The 24,099-nt window shown below is 60.2% G+C and overlaps 1 protein-coding gene across 6 annotated transcripts; it reads left to right on the forward strand.

Moving 5' to 3' along the window:
* The first annotated feature begins 206 nt into the window (after positions 1-206).
* KIF1C (kinesin family member 1C) lies at positions 207-22,276 on the forward strand. 6 transcript variants are annotated; one of them, XM_055305472.1, is made up of 23 exons: positions 207-442; positions 1,990-2,110; positions 2,358-2,494; positions 2,902-2,978; positions 3,303-3,482; positions 4,104-4,169; positions 4,556-4,734; positions 4,821-4,932; positions 5,046-5,123; positions 5,232-5,297; positions 5,384-5,459; positions 5,876-5,954; positions 6,152-6,297; positions 7,241-7,413; positions 7,569-7,648; positions 7,760-7,835; positions 11,645-11,724; positions 12,573-12,667; positions 17,505-17,588; positions 17,922-18,108; positions 18,217-18,289; positions 19,069-19,680; positions 20,982-22,276. In XM_055305472.1, exons 3-23 carry the CDS (start codon positions 2,452-2,454, stop codon positions 21,672-21,674), a joined length of 3,255 nt encoding a protein of 1,084 aa, XP_055161447.1. In that variant the 5' UTR covers positions 207-442; positions 1,990-2,110; positions 2,358-2,451; the 3' UTR covers positions 21,675-22,276. The 6 variants fall into 6 exon arrangements, with proteins under 6 accessions (XP_055161447.1, XP_055161443.1, XP_055161444.1 ...); XM_055305468.1 differs by having other exon boundaries at positions 2,358-2,490; XM_055305469.1 differs by having other exon boundaries at positions 2,004-2,110; positions 2,358-2,490.
* Positions 22,277-24,099: the final 1,823 nt, after the last annotated feature.

Genomic DNA, 24,099 nt, shown 5'->3' on the forward strand with positions numbered 1-24,099 from the left:
GGGGCCCGCTCCTCGGGCGCCATCACCCTCCCGCGAGCGGGCGTCCCGCGCGCCTCTCTGCGCCGGTCCGCGCCCGGTGGGCCCCACAGCCCGGGGGCATCGCCCCTGTCACCGCAGCCGGGGCGCTCCCAGGCCCGAGTCGGGACTGCGCGCGCGCCCGTCCGTCCGCCCGCGTGCGCGCGCCCGCCGGTCCCCCGCCCCTCGCTCCCGCCCCAGCTCGCGCTGCCCGGGCGGGCGCCGGCCGCTGGCGCCGCCGCTGCTGCTGCCGCCCCCGGGGCGCGAGTCCGCCGCCCTCCGCCCCGGGACCCGGCGAGGGGCGGGGGCAGCCCCGAGCCCGCTCCGGATCTGCGGCCGCCGTCTCACGGCCTCTCCGACCCCTTTCCCCGGGAAGGTCGCCCCGGTACCCTCCGCCGAGTCGCTCGGGGAGCCCCGCTGCGACGAGGTGAGCGCTGCGTGGGGGGGGCAGGGAGGGGGAAGGGACGCCCGCCGAGGAATGTGCGGGGCTGGGGGCGGGGAGCCGGGGTCCCGGGCGGCCGCTGGAGCCGGGGTCATGTGCTGTTTGTCCCGCGGAGGCGCACGGAGGTGCCAGGCCCGAGGCGGCCGTCGGGCGGCGGGCTGAGGGGGAGCACCGGGTCCGCATGGCCGCCCGCACAGGACGGGACCCGGGCCCTGCGGGGCGAGCTGCGGCAGGTGCCCCCCGGGGCCGGCCCCTGTGCCGCCCTCTCCCCTGCCCAGTCCCCGTCGTCGTCCCTGCCCCGGCCGGGGTCTGGGGGGTCAGGGCTGTGCTTCCTGGCACGGCCTCTGTGATGTGAGCTCCTCCCTTCCTGTCCTGGGATACACCAGCCCCGACCCCCCTTCCCGTGCCCTGCCCAGGAAGGCTGCAGAGGTGAGGCCCCGGCAAGACCTGCAGGAAGGGGGTTTGGGCCTGGGGGGCCGCAGCCAGGGCCCCGCATCCCCGTCTGCCCTCGCCAACCTCCACCCTTCTCCTGCCCATGGGCGTGGGCTGCTCAGCCTCTTCTTCCAGGGTGTGAGCACTGGGGCACCCACATTCCTGGGCTCCAGCCTGGCACCTTCCCCAGGGCGCTGGATGCAATAGCGCTGGCCCCAGGCTGGGGCTGGAACCTGCCTGCTTCCTTTCGGGGAGCCCCCAGTGCTTCCTGGTCCCACAGTAGGGACACAAGTATTTCTCGGGGATCCCCCAGCAGAGGAGCCCTGGGGGTTGGTATGATGGATACAGGATGACCCCACCCTCCTCTGCCCATTGTCCTGGATTCTGAGAAGGAAGTGCTGGGGCTGGGGCCTGGGCGAGGAGTTTGGGGAACACTGGCCGGCCCGCATCCCTGGATCCCCATCCCGGGTTGTATCCCCAGCCCTTGGACTTTGCCCACTGGCAGTAACTCTCTGTGTGGAGGTTGTGGGCTCTGGGTGGGAGCTAGTTCCTACTTCTTGGCTGGCCCTGTGGGGGAATTCTAGGGCAGGTTTTATGAGGGGGTTTCTCTCTTATCTCTCCCAGGCCCCACTTAGTGCTGTGGCCCCAAAGCTGCCCTCCCTGCCTGATGTTTCTGTGTTTGCCATCTTCTGCAGCTCCCTCTCTTCTTCTTCCATTATTTGCTGGGTTGCGTGACCTCGATCTCGCGTCCTGTCTTGTGTTTTTCCCTTTCTTGGTGTCTGTGATTTTCTGCCACTCGTCTGCCCCCTCTTGCTGCCACCTTCAGTGTCTCTGCCTTTGCGTCCCCCTCTCTGAGCTGCCCTCTGTCCAGTCTCTCTCTCTCTCTCTTGTGTATCTGGACGTCCAGTACATTTGGAGTGACGGGGAATAAAAATATCACGGTCCCTGTCCTTGGGTTCACATTGCATTTGGCCACTCGGGAGGGACCGCTGTCCTTACCTTTCCTAATGTGACCCTCTGCCCCTGCCCTCCGGCCGTGGAACCCCTGACCTACCTCTGGAGCCACAGGTGCCTCCTAACCACTCTTCCCCTACAACCAGGGTTTCCCCCACAGCCCCAGCTGGTGTGGCCAGGCCCCAAGGGTAGGATGGGGCTCCCCCTCCGAGGGCCAGTGGCAGCCAGAGCTGATACAGCCCCCCCGGTGTGGGGCCAGGACACCAGGTAACTCTGCGATGATGGTGCAGGTCCCTGAGAGCTGGGATACGGCCGGGGAAAGAGGCAGGAACACCGTTGGGAGGCCCTGCGGACAATGACTTTTGGGAGGAAGGCCAGAGGACCAGGAGCAGGGTCCTTGAGGGGCTGGCTAGCCGGGGAAGGGAGTGGCGATGCTAGTTCCTGGGGGAAGAGGGGAGGCGGCATCTGGGTCGCCCCAGGGTCTCTGACCACCTCTTCTCTCTCTGTCCTCCAGCTGAGGAGGGTGAGAGGATCGGGAACCATGGCTGGCGCCTCAGTGAAAGTGGCAGTGAGGGTTCGGCCCTTCAACGCCCGTGAGACCAGCCAGGATGCCAAGTGTGTGGTCAGCATGCAGGGCAGCACCACCTGTGAGTGAGTCCCAGGGGCCTGGCCAGGCACAGGCGGGGCAGCCAGGCCCACCACACTAGCCTGGCTGGCCTGGCTGGCTGGGCCGAACCGGGAGGAGGGCTGGGCTGGGTATGAGCAGGTGCTAGTCCAAAGGGTGGGGGTGGGGTGGGGGCAGGCTGGCCTTTCCCTGCTCCCAGTCCCTGGGAGGGGGAATGTTGGCCTGGAGCCCTCCATTGCCCAATCAGGGAGGCAGCCTGCTGGGGGGCGGGTCCTGGGAAGCCAAAATTAGCCATGGTGGCTGGAGGGGGGTGGGGAACATTAAAGGGGTGAGATGTTTAAGATAGAGGTGGGGAGTGGGCTGCCTGGATTCCTGCAGCATGGGCGAGTGCCTGACCTTGGCCATCCTGTCTTTCCTTCTCCTGTCCTGTCAGCCATCATCAATCCCAAACAGAGCAAGGATGCCCCCAAAAGCTTCACCTTTGACTACTCATACTGGTCGCACACTTCGGTGAGGTTGCTGGGGTGAGGGGAGAGCTGAGCGGTGAGGGACAGGGGTTCAGGTCCTGGGGAGGGGGCACTGCTGGAAATAGGACCTCCAGGGGATGGGTTGGGACTGGGATGGGAGGGCCAGGACCAGGGTGGGGAGGGGGAGTCCCAGGGGATAATTGGGTCTGGCAGGAGACTGCATAGGACTGTGAACCGGGTTGGCTGGGGTCCCATAGATCTCTAGGTGATCAGCAGCAATGGGGTCAAGGCCCTTGGGACCTAGACCCTAAGGACGGAGTGAGTGATGTAGGGCTCCTGCCGTGTCTCTCCACCCCTGCTGCCCTAGGCTGAGGACCCTCAGTTTGCCTCTCAGCAGCAGGTGTACCGGGACATCGGGGAGGAGATGTTGCTCCACGCCTTCGAGGGCTACAACGTGTGCATCTTCGCCTATGGGCAGACCGGGGCTGGGAAGTCTTACACCATGATGGGGCGGCAGGAGCCAGGGCAGCAGGGCATCGTGCCCCAGGTATATGCCTGGGACTTGGCAAGGTGGCCGGGCAGCGCATCCTCAGCTGCCTCTGGGGAGAAAAGGCCTGAGGATTGTGGACCGGAGACCTGGGTTTCTCAGGCTGCTGTGGTGGGGGAATGGGGTGGGCCACTACAAGGACCCCCAGGGTCCCACGGGGAGGGGTCTTTGCGCCTCCCAGAAGCAGCAAAGCATCGTGAGAAGAGCCAAAGCCTTGTCAGAGAACCCTGGGTTTGAACCCTGGTTCTTTTTCTGGCTGCTGTCTTATCTGGTCTCATGCTGGCGTGTGAGTGTGGTTCTCTTGCAGATGTGTGTATTGTAGTGAGGGTGTCACCTGTAGGGAAAGCTGGGTGTGGGTAACCAGAAGTTGACTGTAATTCTCCCTGACCATGCGACATGATGGTCTGGCCCACGGGCTCTGATGTTGGGATGCTTCCTGGCTCACCGGATATTGGTTGGTGACCCAAGGCCAGTGTGAACCTCTCTGAGGTGGTTGTCCCTTCTGTAAAATGGGAACATCTGCTCCCTCAGGGCTGTGGTCGGGGCTGGGGGGAGAGAGAGCCACTGGGGCCAGGGCCTGGCAGGTGTGTCATGAACAGCTGCTTCTCTGTCCACTTGCAGCTCTGCGAAGATCTCTTCTCTCGTGTTAATAAGAATGAGAGTGCTCAGCTTTCTTATTCTGTGGAGGTGAGCGTGGGTCTTGGTGGGGCTGGGAGAGGGCACGGTGGCCCCCAGGTGGGGCGGGGGCAGCAGTGACAGGGCCATGGCCGGGCTGTCTCAGGAGTCAGGCAGCCTTTGGTATGCTCGCCCGTGGTCAACAGAGGCTTTGGGCAAACGAGCTCGTCTTTCCACTTCTGGGTCTTTCTGTTCACCCCTGAAATGAGACTGAGCGGCCCCCCTCTCAGGGCTTTTGGCTTAGTGAGCCTGCATGTGGGAAGTGCTCAGCACCGTGCCTGAGGCATCATGAGTGTCCACTAGGCGCTGCCCCCCGTGTCACATCCTTGGAGTTGAGGGTCAGTTGCTTTTGGTATGTCTAGTACATTTGTTGCTTCTTCCTTGTTTCTCCTGCTCAGGTGAGCTACATGGAGATCTACTGTGAGCGAGTTCGAGACCTCCTGAACCCCAAGAGCCGGGGCTCTCTGCGAGTCCGGGAGCACCCCATCCTGGGCCCCTACGTGCAGGACCTGTCTAAGTTGGCTGTGACCTCCTATGCAGACATTGCTGACCTCATGGACTGTGGAAATAAGGCTCGGTGAGGCTGGTGGCTGGAGTGCAGGGACAGGGAGCCGGGGCCGGGCAGGGGAGAGGCCGGATCCAGTGACCACTCCCTTCCCCCAGGACTGTGGCTGCCACCAACATGAATGAGACCAGCAGCCGTTCACATGCCGTCTTTACCATCGTCTTCACGCAGCGCTGCCATGACCAGCTCACGGGGCTGGACTCTGAGAAGGTGGGTTCTTCATCCCTCATGACCTGCCCCGTTCCCCTGCCGAGCGTCCTCCTGTTGTCCCCCTCCCCGCTCCCCCTCATGTCCTGTAACCTCCTGCCCTCTCCTGACCCCAGGTCAGTAAGATCAGCTTGGTAGACCTGGCTGGCAGTGAGCGGGCTGACTCTTCGGGGGCCCGGGGTATGCGCCTGAAGGTGAGGGGGCTCAGGGGGCGCTGAGGGCACTGCTGGGCACTGTGTGTGGGGAGGCAAATTGGAGGTGGGGAGGGGCCCCCATTCCCTATGTTCCTCGTCTCTTTCCAGGAAGGTGCCAATATCAATAAATCCTTGACAACTCTTGGAAAGGTGATCTCGGCCCTGGCAGATCTGGTAAGACCTGGGGCTGGGAAGAGAAGCGGTTCCGGGACAGGGGGCAGAGGGGCGGTGTCCTGACCCCTTCCCCGTTCCGTCCCCAGCAATCAAAGAAGCGGAAGTCGGATTTTATCCCTTACAGGGACTCTGTACTCACCTGGCTGCTCAAGGAGAATTTGGGTGAGGAGTTCCGCTCTCTCTTTAGGGATCCTTCTGCTCTCCCACCAACTCCTTTGATAGGTCTGACGAGCCCCGTTGCCGCCCCTAGAACCTCAATCTTCCCTGTCATCCCCTGACTCAGGGCATTCTTAGAAGATGTCCTGATGCTAAGGCCAGCCCTTTCTGACCCCATGCTCCCGCTGGCTGCGTCCTCCTCCTTCTCCTTGTCTCTGTCCCCAAGACGTTTCAGGTGTCCCTGACCTCACCACTCCCCACCTCTGACCACCAGAGTCTGTGGGTAGTTCTACAACTCGTAGTTTCACCCCATTTCAGGTGGTGATCCTGTTGGAGACCTGAGGGCATCCCCCAACCCCGAGACCCAGTCTGACTTTTCTCAAGGCCTAGCATGCCTGAAGCCTTCCCCTCTCATCTTGCAGGTGGGAACTCACGCACAGCCATGATTGCAGCTCTGAGCCCTGCAGACATCAACTATGAGGAGACTCTGAGCACCCTCAGGTGGGGCTCCCGCAGGAGCGGGCAGCAGAGGGGGGCACCCAGGAGCTCACAGGCTGGTAGCTCGCCACCCTGGCCGTGAGACAGGCTGAGCCTTAGCCGGACCTGGTGTGTGACAGTCTGGGGGATGGAGTGAGATGGGCCATAGACACGGGGTGCCTGGGCCACACCCACCCCGACCCCCTCACCTTCCCCCCCAGGTATGCCGACCGCACCAAACAGATCCGATGTAATGCCGTCATCAACGAGGACCCCAACGCCCGGCTGATCCGAGAGCTGCAGGAGGAGGTGGCCCGGTTGCGAGAACTGCTGCTGGCACAGGGGCTGTCAGCCTCGGCTCTGGGAGGTCGGGCTCTGAGGGAGGGCTGCCCCTTCCCGCCTCGGCCCTCAGCTGCCCTTGTCCAGTCCTGAGGCTGAAAAGGGCCCATCGCCCACGGAGCTCTTCATACGCCCAGTGGCGCGGGCATGCAGGGGGGCTGTCGCTCGCCTCCAACCTCCAGAGAGCTGGGGGGACCGATTATCCAGGGGAGCGAGGACTTGAGGGCCTTGAAGGCTGCTGAAGTGAGGGAGTGGGGAGAGAGGGCAAGCCCTGCGCTTATAGCTCCAGCAGCCACTCACATAGGATGAGCATGGGGCACCTGCCTCCACAGACGCTTTCGTGGACCGTCAGGCTCAGCTGGCCATAGGCTCAACGCCAGTCAGCAGAGGGATGGGTGGTTTCTACCACGTAACACTCAGCCTCATGAATACCAGGTGATGTCCTGGTTAGAGGCTGTGTAACCCACGGGTTCTGCCTCTGGCCCTGGGATTCTTCCCACTGCGGATAGTCGGGGCCAAGGGGTGCAGTGGGGAGACTAAGAGAGTCCGTTCTCCGGAGGAGCAGGGTAACGGAGACACAATGTTTCCCTCTGGCATCTGGAGGGTGGACTTGCAAACGGGAGAGTAGTAGAACCTCTCTTATCCCAGGAGGCAGGTCTAGAAACAGGCATAGGTGTCATGTGGGGCAGAATGGGGCATGCCACAGCTGAGCACTTTCTGATGGTGCAAGTCACCTCGTGGTGGAAGGAATCAGCTCTTGTGCTCACTAATGAACTCTCCGTGTCTGGAGGGGAACCAGCGGAGACTGGGTGCCCACTTGTTAAGGCCACAGTAGGCCTTAACAAGTTCCCTACTAGGGGAGGGTAGACCAGATGTCTCCGGAGTCCTTATAGGCTGGTCCCCCTGCTGTCTTTCCTCCGCCTCTCGTGAGTTCCACCTTCCCTTAGCCTCCTTGACCCCATTCTCCCCAGCAGGCCTGAAGGTTGACGAGGGGACTCCCGGAGGTGCCCTGCCAGCCACGTCATCCCCCCCAACCCCAGTGTCCCCTTCACATCCCCCCGCACACAATGGGGAGCTGGAGCCATCGTTCTCCCCCAGTGCCGAGCCCCAGATTGGGCCTGAGGAGGCCATGGAGAGGCTGCAGGTAGGCAGCTGGAGCGGGCAAGGGGAGGGAGGTGGGGGGCTGCCGGGTGTTGGGTTCTACAAGGCCAGAGTTGAGGATGAAGGAAAGGTGGCAGGAGCAGCATAGCCCCTGGGGTCCGGGCCGCCCCAAGCCCCCCACCTGTCCTGTGCGCCTAGGAGACGGAGAAGATCATAGCCGAGCTGAACGAGACGTGGGAGGAGAAGCTGCGCAAGACGGAAGCGCTGAGGATGGAGAGGTGTGAGGGGAGGGCTGATGGTGGGGCCCTGGTGGGGGACTGGAGGGCATTAGGGCCCTACAGGGGAAGAGCCCATGGGGCCCCTGAGACCCCTCGTCTCTCCACCTCCAGAGAAGCGCTGCTGGCTGAGATGGGGGTGGCTGTCCGGGAGGACGGGGGAACTGTGGGCGTCTTCTCTCCGAAGAAGGTGAGTGAGGGTCTGCTGAGGCCTGGGAGAGCCTGAAAGGGTCAAGGTGGAGGGTTAGGGGGGCATGGGATGAGCCCCACTCTGACCTGTGCGTTTGTTCCGCACCAGTCACCTCCTGCGTGTTGTCTGGCCTCCATTGGACAGTCAGCCTATGGCAGGGGCTCTAGGGGCTGCAGATGGGTGCCAGGTCCCTGCTCCCCAGGGTGGGTGTTCATGGGCTGTTTGTAGTCCACGTGTTAATGAACATAAACCCACACGTGCATTTATGTGTGTGAGTATGAGTTCACGTGGCACTCGTCTCTGGAGTCACAAGAAATGGGTTTGGGTGGTCACCCTGGGAGTGGGGGAGGAGGGCGGGGTTGGGGGCAGGTTGGGGCGGCCACGTGCTCCCTTTGTGCTGTCTGTGTTGTAGAATTTTGTGCCCAGTACGTGTGACACCTGCTCAGGGGAGCCCTTGGTCCCCACCGGTGGCGCAGGGCCAGGCTGCTCAGAGGACGTGGGCTGTAGGCCACCATCACATTCATGGCAGTGTGTGTGGCTGGAGGGTGTCCTGGGGTCCATGGAAGCAGAGCGGGGTGTCCAGTCCTGCTGCGAGCCAGCCCCGCCTGTCTGGTCCACAGCATGAAGGCTGCAGGATTGGGCCCCGTCGGGTGCACTGTGCTCAGAGCCGGCAGGGCTGCCTGGTAGAGGTGCCAGGTTACTGGAACAAGGTTCCTCCTCATCTTCTAGGTCAGGGCCATCTGGGAAATGGAGCATGTAGGTGTCATCGGATGGGGATCCCAGGGGAGGAGAGGTTTGCCCTGCCTGGGTTGGGGCACGGCCAGGGAGGGAGAGGGCATGGTGAGGGGCCCGGGGGCATGGTCTGGCGCTGGGCACTCAGGGCTTTGGGGTCTCTCTGTCGTCTGCATCTGGGATGGTGGGGGGAGTGGTGGGCAGGGCTGGCTTTCTGCAAGGTCTGTGGCCACACAGGGGTGCTGGGTACCCATGAGGAGGTGGATGTTTCCTTCCCGGGCGCGTTTCGTGCTGCCCCGGGGAAGGATGCTGCCTCCTAAGGTCAGGGACCAGTAGACGGGGTTTGGTTTGGGTTGGTTTTGAATTGTTCCCATAAGAGGAACATGCCCATGGCATGAGAGGTCAGTTTGGAGGAAGGATCTTCCTCTCCCAGGGGCCTGTATGTGGCCCTGACGTGTTCATCAAAGGCTGGTCTGAGCGCACACAGGTGTGTCTGGTGTGTGCCACACACACTTGTCCACGTGTCTCTGGACCAGTGGTGGTTCTCTACCTGCTTCTCCAGGTGACACTATCAGGGTTCCGTCTGTTCTATGGTGTCAGAATGTTCGAGTAGGTATGGGATTGCGTTTAACCAGCCTCCTGCTGACGGGCGCTCAGGTGGTTTCGCGTTCGTGTTCTGGTCCATGGCTTTAGAGGTTTATCATTTGGGGAACAAATGCCCAGAGGTGGAGATTTAGGGTCAAATGGGAGACGTGAACTTTTGATGTATTTTGCTAAAGCGCCCCCCAAAGATTTTAACAGTGCTACTTATGCTCCCGGAGCACAGCTGCAGAGCCCCCATTCCTTTACCCGCTTCAGCCTGTTGGCTCTTGTTGGTCTTGCTGGTCTTACTGGTGAAGGAGGTGTGTGCTTGGGGTGGCGAGGCTGCATGCCTTCTCATGGGAAACGGCGTGCGGGTTGTGGGGGGAGAAGAAAGAGCTGGGCCTCAAGGGTGGTGGGGATGGCTCCAGCCTGGGAGCACCCTGGCGGGGACTGGGTCCTAAGGGAAAGCCAACTGGTCTCCGAGAGAGAACCTGAGGGAAAACCCCCGCCCCGGCCCAGGACTCCCACCACTGGGCCCACAGCCTTCTGAATTCACTGGTTTCCAGCCTGGCTCGGTGCTTCCCTCCCGGGGTCTCCCGCCCCCAGCGCTGCCCCCAGCATCGCCCTGCTCATCTGTGTGACAAGGAGGCTTCCAGGTTCAGTTTCATCCGCACAAAGGGCTTCAAGGCTGAATGAAGACCGGGAAGCACTGCCCTAAATCATGTTCCCTCTCCTGAGAGACAGATCACGTTCTGCTTCCATAACCCATCTGGGTTTGCCGTTCCCAGAGCAGGCCTGATGCTGCAGCCAGGAAGCTGAGAGCACCCCTCGGGACTAGGGGAGGGTGGCGGCCATGATTGTTGGGTGCCTGGCTTGGGGCAGACACGGGGGCACACGTCGTATCTGTTGTACCCACCACGGACATTGCTGTGGGCTCACTGTTCAGGGTGCTCCCGGAGTGCCGTGGGCCTGGACCCTGGCTGTTTCCCTGCCACCCTGTGCCCTCCCGTCCTGACTCTTCCTCTACTGTCCGCGTCCTCGTCCTCAAGGATGGGCCACCATGCTGTCCTCCTGCCGCTGAGCTCCGGTCTCCACTCTTTCACGTGAGCGCGTCCCTGCTGTGGTGGCTCAGCTCCCTGGGGACGAAGGGACAGCGAACAGAGGGCATGAAGAGGCCAGAAACCACCGTGGGACATCCGTCCCCCGCTTGTCGTGGGTTCCACAGCCAGGTTGCCTCTGGTTTCCCCACTGCGGGGACAGCAGCATATGACCGGGGCTCGTCCGTGGGCCCTGGGGCCTTGTACACAGAAAGGCCGCGGTAAATCCTCATAGAAGGTGGGCAGGGCATCTCGTGTTTGCTTGAAGGCTCAGGGAAGCTTCGTGGAGGAAGTGGCATTTGAGACAGACCTTGAGGGACAGGAAGTAAACAATTTTGGGGGTGGGGAGAGGCTGTTCCAGGCCAGGGTACCTAGGAGCAGGTCATGAGGGTGGTCAGGGGTGCAAGAGGCCATCTTCTGGAGCGGATGCTCTGCAATCCACAGGGCAGGAGCACAGAAGGGGGAGGGGGCTTTTGGACGGGGCTCGGACACAGGTGGGGGCCCTGACCTGGTGGCTCTGACCAGGAGGCCCTACCCTGGAGGCCCGAGGGTACCAACATGGGCAGGCTCCTCAAGTTGGGTGGCCACAGGATGCCAGGCGGAGAGGTCTGAGTGGAGGGCCCGCCTGGGCAGTGGGGTGGGTGGGCAGGAGGCAGGCCTGGGGCGGGGAGGGCCAAAGGGGGCAGTGGGCGGAAGGAAGGGAGGTTTTCTGGGCTTGGGCTCAGTGCCATGAGGAGTTGTTGAGGGACGAGGCCAGCTCTCCGGGCTGCCCAAGTTTCCCTGCCTGTAGAGGGTGGGCGTGTGGGCAGAGGGAGTGCAGTCAGGAAAGGTGCTTCTGGGGAGGGCCCTGAGCTGGGTTTTGGGTGGCAGAGCAGCTCCCTGATGGGATGGGTTCAGCCAGGGAGGCCCTGGGTGAAGCAGGCCTGGGGCTGCAGTGGCCGGGAAAGAGTGGGGAGCCTGCTATGAGCAATGAGGCCATTGGTTTCAGTTGCTTTTGCATCAAGCTGGCACTGTTTCTTAATTATTAATGTCACCTGTGTTCCTGAGAAAGTCCCTCTGGAAAGAGGTGGGAGGTGCGGCTCCCCGCACCTAGCGCCCGCTTGCACTCTCCACAGGCAGCAAGAGGCGTGCTGAAGGGAAAGATGAGGTGGGACGGAGGGGTCCCGGAAAGCAGAGACGATGGCAGGGGATCCTGGGGTCACTGTCAGGGACTCGGGTGGGTGGGTGACTTGGGGCTGTGGGGGGGGAGGGGGTGGGTCTGGAGACCCCTGTGTATGCGGAGAGTGGGGCAGGCTGTCCCGGGGTGCTGTATAAACGGGGGTGGGAGAGCTCCCCGAGGTGGGGGCATAGCTCCCCCCACCTCCCGCAACGCCCCTGATCTCTGCCCTCCGCCATCAGACTCCCCACCTGGTGAACCTGAACGAAGACCCCCTGATGTCCGAATGCCTGCTCTATCACATCAAGGATGGCATCACCAGGTAGTGTTTACTCAGTGGCTGGGGGTGGGGGGCAGCCTCTCCCCTTGGGTGTGGCTGGAGACAAGTGGCCACAGCGATGCCTCCCTTTTCTGATGACCCTCCTGGACACACTCCAGAGCTCAGGACAGCTGCCCACCCAGCCCGGCTCGCCCTCCGGGCTTCCTGACAAGCCATGAGCCCAGCTGCTCAGCAGCCATGCCCTCTGCCCAGCAATGGGATGGATGACATGCCGCCAGGAGCCAGCCTGGCTTATAGGGATAGCGCCCCGATTTATGTGCGCAAAATAACGTGTGGGAAACTAAAACTGCCACATTCTTAGTCACCATGGCGTTGCCTGGGTGTCCCTTGGAGGCATGAAGCCCAGCTTCACGTTGAGCAGTGCCCACATGGCAGGTGGCTTTGCCGGTTAATGCCAATGAACCCCTGGTGCGCGGGGCCCCTGAGGTCACCTCCTGGAGCCAAAGGGGTGAGGGGCCCCTTCTGCCACCATAAGCATGTACAGCTGTCCTTGGTGGTGATCCTGGGTAAGGAGTGAGTCCTCAGGGTGGTCATCCCTGGGGACAGGGGAGGCCCGTGCTGCAGAGTGCCCATCCCACCCCAGGCTCCCCACATTTCCGTTGTTTAACCGTGAGTGGGGGCACCGGGCTTTGGAATCCGGCAGGTCCAGGCTCAGATCCCAGCTCCACCACTGCCAGGCTGTGTGACCTGGGGCAGATTCCTTGACCTACCTAATCCGTGAAATGAGAATAACTGTGCTGGGCCTACGGAGTTGGGTGATCCTGTGTTCATTAGTGGCTTGATAAAAGGCCTGGTGCATGCTCAGAAAATGTCGACCGTTGCTTCTCCAGGGTTGGCCAGGTCGATGTGGACATCAAGCTGACCGGGCAGTTCATTCGGGAGCAACACTGTCTGTTCCGGAGTATCCCTCAGCCGGATGGAGAAGGTAAGGCTTGAGGGGTGAGAACAGAGTGGCCACGGCATGCAGTTCCTCCCACACTGGATAGAGACGCGGGTTTGGGTCCTCACACTGGGAGTGCAGCGCAGGAGGGGACGGGCCTCTGCCTTCCGAGGGCCTTTGAGCTTGGGTCAAGCTCTGGCTGTCTGCACCTGCCCTGGAGATGCAATCTGCTGTGGTGGGGGAGTGCAGGTCCCTGAGGCTGACGCAGCCCTGTGGCACACGTGGGGGAAGATTCAGTGAGGAGGACATCCTGCCCTCTAACTTGTTTTTGTTTTTTTTTTTTTTAGTGTGAGAGAGCACCCCAGTTATTTTTTATGAAAAGCTGTATTTGTTTCAGTGGGATATTTGAATTTATCTCTGCGAAACCTGCTTCTGTCCATCCCGCTATGACTGCAGTGGCTTCTGGCCTGTGTATCCCTCTGGTTCCAAAACTCTCATAGATTTTCAGCCCTGATTGGGCCGTAGAGGCAGAAGCTTTTAGGAATCACAGGACTTAAGTGTGAAGGGAGTAGTCTGTCAACAAAACGATACTGGGGTGGTTCAAGGTGGTTTTTGTTTTCTGGGGTGTTTTAGCATAATTATTTTTTGAGCATGTATGCACCCACACAGGTGGGGGTCAGAGGGGCTGAGGGAGGGGGTCTCAAGCAGACTGTGCACTGGAGAGTGGAGCCCGACATGGGCCCCCTGGGGTCATGACCTGAGCCAAAATCAAGAGTTGGATGCTTAACTAACTGAGCCCCCCAGGCATCCATCCCCAGGGTATTGTTTTAAGGTCATCATTGTATCTTGGTTCAGTCATTCTTTAAATTTAATTATTTATTTTTTATGTAGTTTACAATGAAATTTTATCTGTCAATAAAAAGAACGAGGTACTGATACACACTACGGGATGGAGGAGCCCTGAAAACATGCTGAAAGAGGCCCATCCCAAAGGACTACATAGCTTATGACTCCATTTATACGGAGTGTCTAGAATAGGCAAATCTGTGAAGATAGAAGGTAGATTAGTTGGTCCCCAGCTCTTGGGAGGAGGTGGGGATTTGGGAGGTAAGACTCAAGGGAGCACTGCCCGTTCTTTTTTTTTTTTTTTTTTTTTTAAGATTTTATTTATTTATTCATGAGAGACAGAGAGAGAGAGGCAGAGACACAGTCAGAGGGAGAAGCAGGCTCCATGCCGGGAGCCCAATGTGGGACTTGATCCTGGGACTCCAGGATCACGCTCTGTGCCAAAGGCAGGCGCTAAACCGCTGAGCCACCCAGGGATCCCCAGCACTGCCCGTTCTTTCAGATAATAAAGATGTTCTGGGACACCTTTGGGTCTCAGAAGCATCTGCCTTTGTCTCAGATCATAGTCCGGGGGAGCCTACTTCTTCTCTTCCCTGCTCGTGCTCTCACTCACTCAAAAAAAAAGAAAGCCTAAAGGAAGAGAAGGTGGGTGCCATGTGGGTATGGGGGGGACAGCAGGTGCAAAGGCTGGAAGGTTGAGGCACTAGGCATACGAACAAGGAACCAGCCTGGCTGGGCTGAGAGCTGTGAGGCAGGGAGGACCTGGGAGGGCATCCGAACACGGGTTCTGGCCTCCTCAGGAGGGTAGGACAGTGGGAGCAGAGACCGTGGCAGGCCCTGGTTTGTTTTCCAAGAAACCCTGTGACTGCTTTGTGGCAAACAGACTGACCAGGGAGATAGGCCTGAAGCATCCTTTTTTTTTTTTTTAAGATGTTATTTATTTATTCCTGAGAGACACACAGAGAGAGGCAGAGACACAGGCAGAGGGAGAAGCAGGCTCCCTGCGGGGAGCCCGATGTGGGACTCCATCCTGGGACCCCAGGGTCATGACCTGAGCCAAAGGCAGACACTCAACCACAGAACCACCAAGACGTCTCTGAAGCATTTTTATCTAAATGTTCTCATCTGTTCTCTAATCAACTTGAAATCTTTTTGAATAGTTTTTTCCATTATTTTGATAAGTCCACAGGCTTTTAGGGCTAGAGAGGTATAATTTTGGTCACGAAGACGGTATATTCAGTATTTGTTTTGTGCTTTACGTTCATCACGCCTAGATGGAGAATCCCGCGAGTCAGTTTTTGTTTTTCTCAGATTCACTTGTTTGGAAAGTCTCTGACCCAGAGTCAACACGTGCGTAACACAAGCTTTGCGGTGGTTCAACACAGGTGTTTCTTGAGATTGACACGGGAGCGGATCCCTTCTGGGGCCTTCATCCCTGAGCATCCTCAGCAAGTGCCTAGTTCTGGGGCTTGTGGGGGGGGCTCCCTGGAGGAGGTGTAGGTGGGTGACCCTTTGCCCAGGAAGAGGCTTTTGGAGTGAGGCCAAGTGGAGCAGGCCTCCAGGGGCCCTGCCAGGTCTGGAGTCCCAAATGCTAAGCGACAGCAGGCAGCACAGTGGGTGGGTGCAGGGGCCTGGGCCAGCCTCCTGAGAGGCTGTCAGAGCATGCCGAGCCAGCCACCCAAGCTTCACCTCTGTCATTCTTCTAAAAAATGGAATGATTTGGGTTTACTCAGGCCCAAGTTGCATGGAGCCATGGGAAACATGGAGGGGAGGGAGGCTGGAGGTGGTACACGGGAGCGCTGCCTCAGCTAAGCCCATGCATGTGCTTCAGGGTCTGCAGGGGACACAGGGACATAGGGCACCCGTGGTCAGCACGTTTTAAAGATACGAAAGGCTCTGTCGTGTGGCTTACAGCTCAGATTGGAGGCCCGCCCATCCAGCTTCAGTGTGGTTCAGAGTGAGGGGGTGAAGGCGCTGGTTCTGGGGTAGCTCAGGGTGAGGGGGTGAAGGCCCTGGTTCTGGGGTGGTTCAGGGTCAGGGGGTAAATGTGCTGGTTCTGGGGTGGCTCAGAGTCGGGGTGAATGTGCTGGTTCTGGGGTGGGTCAGGAGGTAAATGCGCTGGTTCTGGGGTGGTTCAAGGTCAGGGGGTGAACACGCTGGTTCTGGGGTAGCTCAGGGTCAGGAGGTGAACGTGCTGGTTCTGGGGTGGCTCAGTGTCAGGGGGTGAAGGTGCTGGTTCTGGAGTAGTTCAGGGTCAGGAGATGGAGGCGCTGGTTCTAGGGTCGTTCAGGTCCCCAGAGGCAGCAGATGCTTCTGGCATCACAGGCTGCGAGCTATGAGGTCAGCTCAGTGGGCTCCAGCCGAGTTCCTGTTCCGAGGTCACCCAAGCCACGTGCTAGGTGACAACCAGAAGCATCCAGGGTCGCAGGGGAGCCCAGCCTTGGGAAAGATGACAGGCAGGCACACCACAGCTACTCAGCAGTGAGAGCAGCCCGACTTTTGCGCCCTAGAGGGAGGGGCCGTGAAGGCTCAGCCCCTGCAGCAGGTTCTTACCGTGGACTGGGGACTCAGAGCAGCAGATTGCAGAGAGGGCCGTGGTGGATCCTCATTTCTGCCCTGCTGGCTAGGGCTGCCACTGGTGAGGGACCCGAGGCTCCTGGCGCTTAGGGCGTTGGCCCAAGACCATGCAGCTGGGCACTGACGAGGGGGACCCAGTGGCCCCATGGCCAGCTGGGGGGTGGGCTCTGAGTGCTGTCCCCCCCACAGGTGGCTTTGGACGCCTGGACATGGGAAAGGCCACGCCAGCCCAGCCCAGCGGGAGCACAGGCCTCTGCTCGCCAGGCCCCCTTCCCTCCCTAACGCCTGTCCCTCCACTGCCCGATCATCTGACTGACTTGCTGCCCATCTAAGCAGCTGGCAGTGAGCTCTGGGAGCTGGGCTTTGGGGTTTATCTCCAGGGTATTTCCAGGACCTAAAGCAGCACCTGGCACACAGGAGGGTGCAAAGTACTTGCGGAGCCAGTGAAGGCATTTGGGGGCCTGGTGGGAAAGATGGGGGCAAGCTGGGTACCCCCCACAAGCCCCCCACACCCTCTGCTGTGCCATCTTTTTCCCCTTGCCCGGCACCCGCAGTGATGAAGTGAGGGGTTTGAGTCCGCCTTGGAGCTTGCGCTCGGGTTACCACTACCCGGCGCCCTCCTTCTCCGCCTGCAGCGGGGTTCTGTGCTTGCCTTGGTCTCACACAGCACCCGGGCCCGTTGGCCTTATGCCACCGCTCCTCCTGCTTGCTTTATTCCTTGTGTTCTAAATAGCTTCACACAGCACCTCATTTGAGCCTTTCAAGCATTCTGTAAGGAGGGACTTACTCATCCCAGTATGTAGAACCCATGGAGGCCAGCCAGCTTGCCCAGCGCCCCTCAGCTAAGGCGCTGACCACGGTCCTTCCATGACAGTGGGATGCCACTCCCTGAGGGTGGGAAACTGCTGATGCCCTGGTCCCAGTGAGCAGCAGAGGACCGAGGAGCACCCTGATAGATGTTTTGAGTCGGGTTGGCCTTGTCTTGTTTAGTGAACACGGCGCTCTGCTGGCTGTGGCTCAAGCAGGGCAGTCAGGTGGCAGTCTGCAGGGTACATCAGACAGCAGTGGGCTGGGAGCCTGTGGCAGGAGCCAGGCTGGGCCAGGAAAAGCATTCTCTGAAAAGGAAGGAGTGCACGTCTGGAAGGCAGAAGCGACGGCCACGAAAGACCCAGTCCTCTTAGAGTTACTGCTTTCCTGAGCCCATGCTGGGGAGGAGCGGGGGTGGGCACCAGGGAGCTCCTGCAAAGGCTTCTGGAATTGTAGCTGGGGCTCTAATCCTCCTTCTGCTCTTCCTTTCCTGTGCTGCCTGCCACCAGAGGGGCCGTGGCACCCCTGACAGGTACTGGGGGTGGGCCTGGGGGTGCATGCATGTGTTGCAGGGGTACTGAAAGATGGGTGTCTGTGACCATAATCCCCCTCAAGGGTCTAATGGTCCCCTTTTTCCTCTTCCTCTGCACAGTGGTGGTCACCCTGGAGCCCTGTGAAGGCGCTGAGACCTATGTCAATGGGAGACTGGTGACTGAGCCCTTGGTGCTGAAGTCAGGTAGAGGAAGGGCCCCGGGCAGGCCTAGCCAGGGGAGTCCCCAGGGCAGGACCCAGAAATAAGCAGGAGACAGTATGGGGATGTGCAGGAGGGAGGGACTCAGCTCTCAGTGTCTCCTGCGGCCCTGAGGAAGCAGGAGGAGGGGGCCACACTTCCCGATTCCCTGTGACTAGCAGGAAAAGAATCAGCAGGGGACCCTGCCCTCAGACTTTGGGTAGTGAGAGAGATGGTGCTAGGGTCCTGAGCTTGTAGGCAGGGCCCTATACCCTTGGGCATGGAGTGGGCTTGCTGCTCTGGGGGAGTGAACCCAGCTTTCTCTGCTTGGTTTTCCAGGGAACAGGATTGTGATGGGCAAGAACCATGTGTTCCGCTTCAATCACCCCGAGCAGGCACGGCTAGAGCGGGAGCGAGGGGTGCCCCCACCCCCTGGCCCACCCTCTGAGCCCGTCGACTGGAACTTTGCTCAGAAGGAATTATTAGAGCAGCAAGGCATTGACATCAAGCTGGAGATGGAGAAGAGGTAGGGGCGTGGGTGCGCTCTCGACTGTCCCCCAGCCGCTGTTGTTGGCCTCCCCACTGCAGTGGCTCCAGAGCCCCAAGCAGCTCTTCCCTCCTGTCCCACCCCCAGGCTGCAGGACCTGGAGAATCAGTACCGGAAGGAAAAGGAGGAGGCTGACCTTCTGCTGGAGCAGCAGCGACTGGTGAGGGTGGGGCAGGGCATGGGGGGGATGCAGGCATGGGGGTGGGGGGTGGGGACTGGGGGGGGAGCCCAGGGGCATAGGCGCAGAGGGACTGGGGGGTACAGGAGGGACTGAGGGAGCCCAGGGGGCATGGGTACAGAGGGACTGGGGGGCCCACGGGGCTCAGGCACAGAGGGACTGGACTAGGGGGAAGGGCATGGGGGTTACACACATGGGGACTGGTGGGGGGGGTGTGCAGAGGGGCGTGATGCAGACCAGAGAGGCCTGTAGAGGTGGGAGATGGGCTGGCAGTGCTCAGCCCGACTGCTTTGATTCCGTGCTGTCTGAGCCAGTGTGCGGAGCGGGTATGGGCTTGAGGGGTGGCTATGGCATTTAGGAGGAGATGCGTCAGGAATGTGACAGGGAGCGAACTGGGTGCAGGAGTCCCTCCCACTTGAGTAGGGCTTCCTGGATCCAACCTCCCTGATTTTTACCAAATCCGAGTACTGCCTGTGCTATTATTTGCCTACAATTGTTTCTTAAGCGGATTCGCTCGTGAATGTGTAATCCAGTCCTGAGCACTGATCTGGGTGCGGGCCGCGTAGACCCCATAGTGTGGTGGCTCCTGCTGGTGGATCATGCTCTGCCAGCCGCTGTGTGGCCTCCTGGCACACAGGAATCCTCCGCGTGGTTGTGACAGACCCGTTGGTTCCCCTTGTGTGGATGGCAGCAGGTCTGGGGTAGTGAGGCCCGGGTGCTCCAGGATGTCCTTACCACTCCCCCACTCTCTCTGGCCCCAGTATGCAGACTCTGACAGCGGGGATGACTCGGACAAGCGCTCCTGCGAGGAGAGCTGGCGCCTCATCTCCTCCTTGAGGGAGCAGCTGCCCCCGACTACCGTGCAGACCATTGTCAAGCGCTGTGGCCTGCCCAGCAGCGGCAAGCGCCGTGCCCCACGGCGCGTGTACCAGATCCCCCAGCGGCGGCGGCTGCAGGGCAAGGACCCCCGCTGGGCCACCATGGCTGACTTGAAGATGCAGGCGGTCAAGGAGATCTGCTACGAGGTGGCCCTGGCCGACTTCCGCCACGGCCGTGCCGAGATCGAGGCCCTGGCTGCGCTCAAGATGCGAGAGCTGTGTCGCACCTACGGCAAGCCCGAGGGCCCTGGGGACGCCTGGAGGGCCGTGGCCCGGGATGTCTGGGACACGGTGGGCGAGGAGGAAGGCAGCAGCAGTGGAGGCGGCGGCGAGGAGGGTGCCCGCGGGGCGGAGGTGGAGGACCTGCGGGCGCACATTGACAAGCTGACAGGGATTCTGCAGGAGGTGAAACTGCAGAACAGCAGCAAGGACCGCGAGCTGCAGGCCCTCAGGGACCGCATGCTGCGCATGGAGAGGGTCATCCCGCTGACCCAGGTGGGGAGGGCTATAGCCCGCTCCCTCATCCCCCTCCCTCCTTTGGCCCCTCCCCACAAAGACCTCCCTGCTTCCTGCTTCCTTTCTGGGTGTGAGCTGAGTCCTGGCCAGGTGGTCCCCAGGGCGCTGTCCCCAGCATCTCTGAGCTGCACCCTACACCTGCTCAGTCTCTGCATCTTGGGACTAATCTGCATTTGTAAGGAGTACCCAGGTGTTTCAAGGTCCGCAGAGCTTGAGAAGCCCCATGGGAAACACACAGTTCTTAAATGGCTACTCGACATGGTTTCATGTGCACCCCAGGACCCCCCCTCCTGTGGGGACTGCTGCCTGCCAGAGTTGGCATGTGGAGCACCCCTACTGCGTCCCATCATATCACCCTGTGACAGCAGCCCTTGAGGGCCCTGTGATCGCCCAACTCTGGCTTGCAGGGATTCACTGAACAAGGAGACATCCAAGCGCCTCCTGTGTGCCAGGCAGTGCGCTGGACACCGCGGTTCCCTGCAGCAGACACTTCCTGCTGTGTCTGTCGTGTTGTGTCCCGTCTGTCCCCCATCCGCCCATTCCGCCCCCTTCCCTGGTGGATGAGCCACATCCACGACTGGGCCTAGGTTCCTGACAGCCTACCTTATCCTGCCCTGGCTTCCTTGTTGGTCCTGGATCTTGGGGGCACCTGCTGCCTCCAGGCTTCTCCCGCTTCTTCCTCCAGGTGTTTCCTGTAGTGGACACTCCCTTTGCCTTCAGGGCAGCCACCTTCACCCTGGCTCCCATCCCCTGCTCTGCTCTGCCTTTCACCCGGATGTACATGTTTCCATAATGCACATCATGTCATACAGTACGGATCTTCTGTGGGGTGTAAATAATGTGTTAAAGAATATAAGTATGCACTCAAATTTAACTTTTCATAGAGACAGTACTGTACCAGACTATGTATTTTTCTCATTCACCTGTCGGCTGTGAATCTGCCTTTAAATGATGGCAGGTGTTTGTCTTGCCTTCTCACTTACTGTTCCATGCCCGGGGCTCAGTACTTACTCATGACGGTTTACAGAGAGCCTGCTACCTGCGGGGCTCTGCTACTCACTTTCGCGGTTAACTCTTGATTCTTCCGCCTGCCCAGTGCCAGAGGTACTGTGTTTTGGCCCCAGCAGCCTGGACACAGTGACGACCTCAGGCCAGGCGGCAGACCACAGGGCCAGGAGGGAGCAGCCAGGATCCAGCTCAGACGCCCCAGCGCCCCCTTGCCCTGCCGCTCAGCGCTTGGCTCTGCTCACGGCCCTGCTCTGTTGCCCTCTCCCCCGCAGGATCACGAGGATGACAACGAAGAGGCTGCGGAGGCCGCCTGGGCTGCATCGCCCGGGTCGGACGTGGCAGCAGAGGAGGAAGCCCCCGGCGAGCGCGCGCCCCTGGCCCCAGTGCGGCCCCAGTCGCCGCCCCTGTCCAGCTGGGAGCGGGTGTCGCGGCTCATGGAGGAGGACCCAGCCTTCCGCCGGGGCCGCCTGCGCTGGCTCAAGCAGGAGCAGTTGCGGCTGCAGGGGCTGCAGGGCGCGGGGGGCCGGGGCGGGGGGCTGCGCAGGCCCCCCGCCCGCTTTGTGCCCCCTCACGACTGCAAGCTGCGCTTCCCGTTCAAGAGCAACCCCCAGCACCGGGAGTCGTGGCCGGGGGCGGCGGCTGGGGAGGCCCCCGCGGCGCCCCCGCCCCCTGAGGAGGTCGCGCCCCCTCCAGCTGCCCCGGCGCGCCGGCCTCCGAGTCCGCGGAGGTCCCACCGGCCCCGCAGGAACTCCCTGGACGGAGGCGGCCGGTCCCGGGGGGGCGGGGCCGCGCAGCCCGAACCCCAGCACTTCCAGCCCAAAAAGCACAACTATTACCCGCAGCAGCCCCAGCCGTACCCGGCGCAGCGGCCCCCGGGGCCCCGCTACCCCCCGTACACCACTCCCCCGCGCATGAGGCGCCAGCGCTCGGCTCCCGACCTCAAGGAGAGCGGGGCGGCTGTGTGAGCCCGAGCCGGCTGGGAGTCGGGGGCGCCGAGTCGGGGGCAGAGCAGCTGCCCCAGGAGCCCGGGTCGAGAAGGCCACAGGTGGGCGAGAAGGTCCGAGTAGGTGCTGGACGGCGTGGGAGAAGCTGGGCCGGAGGCTGCAGGAAGGAAGCGAGCACGGAGTTGCCAGGAGCAAACCAAAGTGAAGGAAGAGGATGGGAGCTGCCTTGGGGGTGCCCCTCGTGGGGGTGGGGGGTCCCACAAATGCTGCTAGGGGTGGGGTGGGGTCTGCATAGCCAGTGTTTGGCTTTCTTTTAAAGTGGGGCACAGGGGAGAGGACTTAGGGCGAGGAGAGTGCTCTTCCAGGCCCCTGTCTGTCTGCCTGTCTGTGGTGGGCTTCTGTTTCTCAGAGGTGAGGCTGGCGGCATCGCAAGTCATTACCTTCCCCTCCCAGGCCTCCTGCTGTATCTGGGGGACCTACCTGGATTCTGGTTTGTCTGGGGTCTCACGTGGGTGTGAGGCCCTTCAATAAAGGATAGCAAACAGAGGGAGCTTGTTGCTGGTGGTGGTTTGGTTTGGGTTTTAACAGGTGTAGATCATACAAGTAAAATGCACGGATCCTAAGCGTGTGGCTCCGTTATTTTTTTTTTAGATTTTGGGAAACTTTCATATTTTAAAAGATTTATTTCATGGGGAGAGAGAGCGAGTAAGCACAAGCAGGGGGCAGAGGGCGATGGAGAAACAGACTCCCTGCTGAGCAGGGAGCCTGCTGTGGGGCTCTCTCTCAGGACCCCGGGATCATGACCTGAGGGAAGGCAGGTGCTTAATCGACTGAGCCACCCGGGTGCCCCTCAGTGAATTTTTATATAGGTGTGCACCCTCACAACCACCCAGATGGAGATCTAAGACTGCTTCCATCTTGTCTTGGTTTCTTGAACGTTCCACATCGTGACTCTCACCTCTGCCCCCAACCCTGCCCATGGTCCCAGACGAAGGAGAGAGGGAGACCCACCCCCATCTGGCTCTTCCTAACAGGACATGGAGGATTTGGGGGCCAAGTGGGCTTTAGCTCCACCCAATCACCTCACCTTCTGGAAGGTCTCCCCCGTGGCCAGAATCTCCCTGGCTTCTATTCTGTTGGTGTTTAGCTGCAATCCAGTTGGTCAAGCTTATGGCATCTATCTGATCATTTCCATCCCATTCAGTACCCTGCCTATTGGGGGTATGTGTTCAGCATTCTGAGTATCATTTTGTATTAAGACTGTGCAAGAAAGATGCTGCCTCTTCCCTTTGATGCTCTGACCTGCAGGGAAGGGCCCACAGTGACACTCTGTGTCGTAAAGATTTCGGAGGTTGAGTTGTATCCTTGCCCTGACTGCGCCTCACCCAATCTGCAAACCTCCTGTTTTCCTCCTGTCCTTGGGAAAACACTTCCACCCATTTGAAAACGTGAGCTGTTTGCCCACAGCTCCTTAGGGTTGAGTCACTAGCAGCCGAAACCATAGACATTGTCCAACCTGCAGCCAAACCACCGCTCTGAGCGAGGGTACGATATGTTTGCTCTTGGTTTCACACCCTCATGCTGGCCACCTTTATTTTGGCAGCTCTGACTGCCAGGTCTTCAGGGACCTGTGGGCAGCGACCCAGGATCTGGATTGTAATGGATAGTTTGGCGACGCTGTTTACTTGAGCAGTTTAGAATCCGGCCAAGGAGACAAAGTGTGAGCAAGAAAATGATAGAATACAGCATTCCCTGTAGGTGGGAGTGCGCTGAGTGGTATGGACAAGTAATTTGGGGCTTGGGATGGGAAAGCTCTTCCCCTCCCCCCCAGACTTATTTATTTATTTTAGAGGGAGAGAGCATGAGAGCGGGGTGGGGGGGGAGAGCAGAGGGAGAGGGAGAGAGACCTTCAAGCTGACTCCCCGCTGAGCACAGCTGGTTGTGGGGCTCCATCTCATGACCCTGAGATCATGACCTGAGCCAAAGTCAGACGCTCAACCCACTGAGCCACCCAGGCTCCCTGAGCTCATTTTAAAATATAGTTGGGGGCAGCCCCGGTGGCGCAGCAGTTTAGCACCACCTGCAGCCCGGGGTGTGATCCTGGAGACCCGGGATCGAGTCCCTCATTGGACTTTCTGCATAGGGCCTGCTTCTCCCTCTGTCTGTGTCTCTGCCTCTCTCTCGCTCTCTGAATGAATAAATCTTTAAAAAATAAAATAAAATAAAATAAAATATAGTTGGGGGCAGCCCCAGTGGCACAGCAGTTTAGCGCCACCTGCAGCCCAGGGTGTGATCCTGGAGACCCGGAATCGAGTCCCACATCGGGCTCCTTGCATGGAGCCTACTTCTCTCTCTGCCTGTGTCTCTGCCTGTGTCTCTGCCTGTGTCTCTGCCTCTCTCTCTCTCTCTCTCTCTGTGTGTGTTTCTCATAAATAAATAAATAAAT

This window comes from Nyctereutes procyonoides, unplaced genomic scaffold (genome assembly GCF_905146905.1).
Source record: "Nyctereutes procyonoides isolate TBG_1078 unplaced genomic scaffold, NYPRO_anot_genome, whole genome shotgun sequence".
Taxonomy (NCBI): domain Eukaryota; kingdom Metazoa; phylum Chordata; class Mammalia; order Carnivora; family Canidae; genus Nyctereutes; species Nyctereutes procyonoides.

Bases quoted from the DNA above. Each gene is read 5' to 3' on its own strand.
- KIF1C (XM_055305468.1), top strand. From the start codon at position 2,385: ATGGCTGGCGCCTCAGTGAAAGTGGCAGTGAGGGTTCGGCCCTTCAAC. The intron at 2,491-2,901 runs GTGAGTGAGTCC...CTGTCCTGTCAG, and splicing joins CATGCAGGGCAGCACCACCT to CCATCATCAATCCCAAACAG. The intron at 17,589-17,921 runs GTAGAGGAAGGG...TTGGTTTTCCAG, and splicing joins GCCCTTGGTGCTGAAGTCAG to GGAACAGGATTGTGATGGGC.